At 43.8% G+C, this 6,000-nt stretch overlaps 1 protein-coding gene across 1 annotated transcript in view; it reads right to left on the bottom strand.

Moving 5' to 3' along the window:
* Positions 1-2,803: 2,803 nt before the first annotated feature.
* The window catches only part of FBLN2 (fibulin 2), a 172,779-nt gene continuing 169,582 nt past the window's right edge, over positions 2,804-6,000 (bottom strand). The window contains 1 exon segment of the mRNA XM_075005311.1: positions 2,804-4,751. Within this exon segment, the coding sequence (XP_074861412.1) occupies positions 4,394-4,751 (358 nt within the window). The 3' untranslated portion in view covers positions 2,804-4,393.

Genomic DNA, 6,000 nt, shown 5'->3' with positions numbered 1-6,000 from the left:
AGGCTACGCTGTCTCTTTAAAGCCAAGGAAAGTACTAAGACAAGTAAGCACTACTAAGTATAAATACAGGACTACATGACCAGGTGTGTGCAAAGCACAGTTCTGATCACTTGCAAATGTATGAAAATATAATGTATAAATTTAAATGTGGAAATACAGTTTAGAGATGTGACCGCTCCCTTAGCAAAAGCAGGACATCTGGCTGACTGCTGCCAGAGCAGATAAAAGGTGATTTTAAATTAATTTAAATGTAATTTTTTATTTAACGTAAATACTGATTTTTTAACATATAAATCTCCCCCACCCCAAGATGTTTTTAAGTCGCAGCTCGAGAAAGTCCTGGCTGGGACAGCCAGAGGAGGCCCTAAAGTAGCCCCAGAGGTGATAGCTACACAATCACATAAGCACAGAGTTAGTGGGTCTTGCGTCAGATGAGCTGCGTCAGGGAACCAGGGCATGAGGATCTCAGTGCATTTTAAGCCTAGGTTAAGAATTTTCTGACTCATGCTCAAACCTAAAGCTCTGGTACTCACACTGCAGCATACTAAGACTGAGTGCATCCTAATGTGCATAGCACCCACCACCCACCACTGACACGCTAGCACTAGGAATATGGCAAACTGTGGGGAAAACTCTACTGCCCATGCTGTCTCCTAACTGTGATGGTGCTGTTGATGGGATTCAGGTGTCCATTAAGAAGCCCATGAGTACATCAAGGACATAATTAACTACTTTGGTGGCTGTCTCAATAGGGTGGTTGCAGCTGCAGAAGGCTGTGTTCTGAACTACCATGTAATCTGAGACTGTGGTGTGTCAGCTCTCAACTGAGTCACCCCGGCAAGAAAATACATTTGTTTTGACATCCTCTGAAGGAATCAGAGGAACACATGCTGGGTATTGCTGGCTCCAGAGCAGCAAAGTGAAGTACATCCCCAGGGCTCAGGGTGCAGTGTGCTCCAGCAACACTGGGAGAGCCCTTATCCCTGATCCCTCCACATCCCACGAGGCAGGACTAAGGGATCCTAGGAGGCTGTGGGGACATTTTGCAGCTGGCTTCACTCACCATCCTCACAAGCAGCCCTGCACCTGCTGAAGTCTGCTTGTGAGTCATCTGGAGGACTGCCACTTCTGAGCTGCACAAGACTGGAACTTTTAGGATGACCCTATTCCCACAAATCTGGCCAGCTGCAGCATGTGCTGAGCACCCCTGCAGATTTCCCAGGGCAGCTTCCACAAAAAAGTGAAAAGATTGGGAAAAACCCGACCAGGTGACAATTCCAACTAGTCTACTGATAGGAGACTGTCTTACTCCACACACAGGCGTGTGGTCCAGATCAGCCCCTTGAAAACCATTGGGCCTGGAGCCAGGGCAAGAGAGAGTGGGGGACTAATATAGGCTGAAGCAGAAGGAAAGCAGAATCAGGGACTGGAAAACTGGAGTCTAGGCACTTGGCAGTTGAGTTCAGGGTATGACTATGAAATGGTTCTACACAAGCTAAAGACACTAGGCAATATATTTGCTTATGGCAGTGGTGGTGGCTGGAGCTCCCAGCCCCTTTGAAATGCTGGGTCCTGGGGCAATTGCCCCTTTACCCTCCCCTTCACCCCCATTGGTGAACCTGTGCAGCATATGACTTCTACCATTGCGCAGGATATAACAGCGGTTTACAACCAGGGCCCTGTGTCCCCTAGTGGGGGCCTTGAACAGGTTTCTGGAGTCCACCAGGCATGGCAGCATCAGATTCTCTAGGGTCCAATGAAGAAAGCCCAAGCAGCCCAGGGCTGAAAGCCAACCCTGAACAGCTTAGCTTCACGGTAACTCCTGTGGCCCTGGGCAAGTGCCCTGCTTGCAACCCCTTAACATCAGCAGTGGCACTTACATGAAGGAAAATAGTTGTGCTGCCCCTGGCTGTGGCATTCTTACAGCATCTTGGGAGAACCTCAGAACGAAAAAGTTTGAGACCCTAAGCTCTCGCTAAACTGCCCCCCAAAGTCCTCGCACCCCAACTGTCTGTCCCAGCCCAGAGCCTCTCATCCCCCAACCCACCCCAGAATCTGCACCCCAGCCAGACCCCTCACAACCTTGCCCCTCAGCCTTCTGCCCCAGACCAGAGCCCTCTCCCACACTCAGAACCCTTTTCCCTGCCCCCACCTGCCACTTAAATTTTGTCATGTGCACCAATATGAAGATGATGTCTCACCCATTACCTCCATGTCACACACCACCACCACCCTGGTGCACATAACAACTCATTCTGTTCAGGGCTCGGAAATATTAGAGAGAATACTGCTGATAGGTAGAGCAGAGAGGTCATTCTCTCCTTTCTGGGTGGCTATGGGTTGCAGTGCTGATGAAGACAATGTTCAACACTGCAAAATCTTTTTATATTATAGTATGCAAAGCCTTTTTCCAGAACTTTGTTCATCAATTACCTGTCCTAGGGAATGAAAAGCCAGGATTTCAAACTGCCAGAGGCTTAACATAATGATTGACTGTTGTTGCTTTTAGTCAGCAGAAGTAACAAATCACTTGTCCATTAATTCTCTGACAGGGCAGACTGCTGGAGCTTGAATGGCATTTACACTCAATCAAATACTAATGCTGATGGAGAACTTTGGGTTTTAGTAATTCTTGATGTGCCCTACTGGGGCCTGGAGAACTTTATCACCTTTTTAATGTGCAAGCTGCATAATGAATCTGAAAGACTTTTGTACCTATTGTGGCACTGCCACTTCATCTTGCAGTCCTTGAATTGCAGAGATACAGTTACTTGAAATGATGAATTGCATAAACACAGTGTTTCCAACTGGCACTTTACTGGTAATTTCTTAAGTCCATTAACTATAGAAAACAGAAGTCATGTGGAAGAAAGACCACTTTTACAGAAAGGAGCCTGACAGAACAGGAAGGATAAGTTTGATGTACGCAACCTACAGATATTCCAGAATTTACAGCTAAAGAATAAACATTAATTTTCTACAGTCGTGGATATGTATAAAGTTAGGTACAAAAGAGTTTGTATTTTATTATCAGGAATAAGTCCAAATTTTTTTAAAAAAGACATTTGAAATGGTAGAATTGATCATGGGATATAATGAATAGAGTACATCTCCCCCTTTGTCCCACAGATAACCTTTAAATTTTTTAATTCACATAACAAGTTAATATTTTACAAAAAGGTGATAATTATGGCATAAAAGGCATAGGCTTTGGCTTTTCTCATTTTATATACAATGCACACTGGTTAATATATGGTCTACTGTAGGAGAGAATGGAAGACTAACTACGGAGTGATAAATATTTATATATAGGAGGTAAGATTTTCATAAAGAACATTTTGCATACAAATTATAACGAAGTCAAAGGATGCTCAGATGATTACATCACTGGAGATTTTTAACAAGATCTATAACATTTTTTTTTATATTCGCCTCTAAGTTCTAACAAATACTTGGATTACATGACACATTTCATGCCTGGCCCTCGGCTTTCAGACCACATTCAGTTTCCTATGAAACAAGAGGAAAGCCACTTTGAAACTATGGCCTAATGACATCATACAAACTGCTAATTTAACTAGCATTTTCCTCTGCATCATGAAGGTACCATACCTGAGGTAATTTTCTTGGAATATACAAGTTCAGTTTATTTAAAGGTGCAATCTATTAATCTAATTGCACACCTAGGCTATTGAATGAGTTACAATAATTGATTACATGCTTCCTCTTTGGCTTTCCTTTTAAGAATGATAGTTTAGCTAATGTATAATCAGAGTAGTCCCTGTAAAGTCATACCTATAATTCTAATTTGTTTGTGTGGGAGGCAGGTTTGTTTGTGTATTTTCTGCATTCATTGATATATTATTAAAGTTGGGGGAAAATAAATGTGAAGTTCACTAGCTGTCTGTGTGCTTATATGTCCTTTATCACCACAGCATCTGGGTGGAGACACCTCAGTGAAGTTTTTGGCTAATCAAAATTTTAGGTTTGTACATGTGTGTTAAACAGAAATTGCTCAATTTTCCCCCCAGTCAGTGGCACAAACCAAAGCACCCCACTAAACTGTTTTCCTATATGTGCCAGTATCTTATAGCTGTAACTGAGCCAAAGGAATCATTGGAGTGATTCTAAAAGAAGATTCCCGTACACAACAGAGGTACTGCCTTTAAAATCCTTCCTTCACTTACATACAGCCCAATTAATAGCTAAAGAACTACACAAAAGACAAGTCAATAAAAATTAAGTTAATTTACACAACCAGTAAAAAAGTTTGCAGCAATGATAGAAAAGTAATATGAAGGCTAGATACAGTAAATACCAGTTCCACCGCAATAAGCTTTGGCAGAATGTTAAAAGGGCATAGCACCAAAAAATTTTAATGTCAATACGTGTTTCAGTATGCATGAGCTGTGATGAATATGTAAATTTTGGCAAGAAAAGTTGTGTATGTTCCTTGACGCCATAATTTCATTTCAACATCTAACAAAAAGTCTTTAGGCTCCTTCACTTGTCGCTGAAGATAGACGATGCCTGTATAAGAGTTAAGCTTCCTAGTGCTGAAGTAGTTTTCTTCATTTCCTTTGTTGATGGTGAGGATTATGTTGTCTCCGGCATAGGCAGGTGATGGTCCAATACGGAAAATATGTGCTGGGACTACGATGTTGGTTTGAAAGTTAAGTTGATAGTAAGTAATTCGCACAGGGGTGTTTTGGCAGTCCACATAGTTAAAGCAATTGTTGCGTTCACACCTCCTGAGAAAGCAGAAACAGGACACAATTAGTACTCCAGTAACTATGACTTAGAAGGTGTACATCTGATTGAGTCGCACCAAGCTTTTGGCACGTGTTAAGAGAGATATGCAGAGCCCCAAGCTTCAACTGCATAACTTCTGCTTTTACTGACCACTCCCAACACCAAACATTTGTAACTGATGGAACTGGCCAAGCACAACAACAACCCAAAAACATCTTCTACCCTGCTTGGAAGCTCCACAGTGAGCTTACAGAAAAAGACATACAAGTCCATCTGTGTGGAGCCTAATGTTTGGAAGAGTGATCTGTGAGTCACCAAAGGGCAAGACTGGGATTGTGTTTAATGAAACGCCAAATAGTTGCACTTCCAGAGGCAGTTATATAGTAACTCTTAACAAGTGCATGTAGTATCCAAACTGCCCAGTTCTAGCTTTCAAAGAATGCAATGCACGTACATTTAAGGCACGGGAGATAAGGATTTGTGATTTCTCCATAGCTTTTGTATTTCCTTCCAACCCATTCCCAATGCCAGCCTACAGCCATCTTCTTTGACTGTGAATGGTGGGACCTGGCTGCTTTCTGGGCGCAGCTGCACCACTCTGCATGCAGTGCAAAGGAATGCAGGGATGGCTTTGGCCTTTCCCCACTTGGGTGAGGGCAATGTACAATCAGAACAAAGCAGGTGCCCCTCATTCCACATCTGTGTGTGATTCACAGCTTCCTTTTTCATGGGATAACTCGTCCTGGCGATTGATCCTTGGGTCGGGGAGCAGATGTTCCAGTGCCCCAGATCATACAGTGAACATGTGCATCACAGCTGGCTGAAACCTGCAATTCCCATTCTGCAGTAAACTCCAGTATATCTCCATCTATCGGAAATGGAACAAGCCCCCCAATTTGCCAAGGTCTGGACATTCCAAACTTTCACCCAGCAAAAGCTGACATGACGTTTCCCTTTGGTGTTTGTGAAATGTTCCCCAGGCTCCTTGAGTTGTCTGGGGCCCTGGCACCCCAGCAACAGAAGTGCTAGGTAGCCTGAGGAACCAGGGATTGCAGAGCTTCCAGTCTGCTGAGGAGCTGGGAGCCCCGAGTCCAAGCTGGAGGCCCTGGAAGCCCCCTCTAGGCTGCTCTCACCAGTTCCGACCAGATCTAATGTGAATGTAAAAGCACAGAGCTCTAAAATAGCAGCAGCAGGAGCTCACGGCACAGCCCAGCGGGCCACAGCAGAGAGCACTTCACAAATACCAGG

Source organism: Carettochelys insculpta, chromosome 11 (genome assembly GCF_033958435.1).
Source record: "Carettochelys insculpta isolate YL-2023 chromosome 11, ASM3395843v1, whole genome shotgun sequence".
NCBI lineage: Eukaryota > Metazoa > Chordata > Testudines > Carettochelyidae > Carettochelys > Carettochelys insculpta.
Note: the sequence above shows the minus strand (reverse complement) of the source record. Positions and strands in the feature narration are given on the sequence as shown.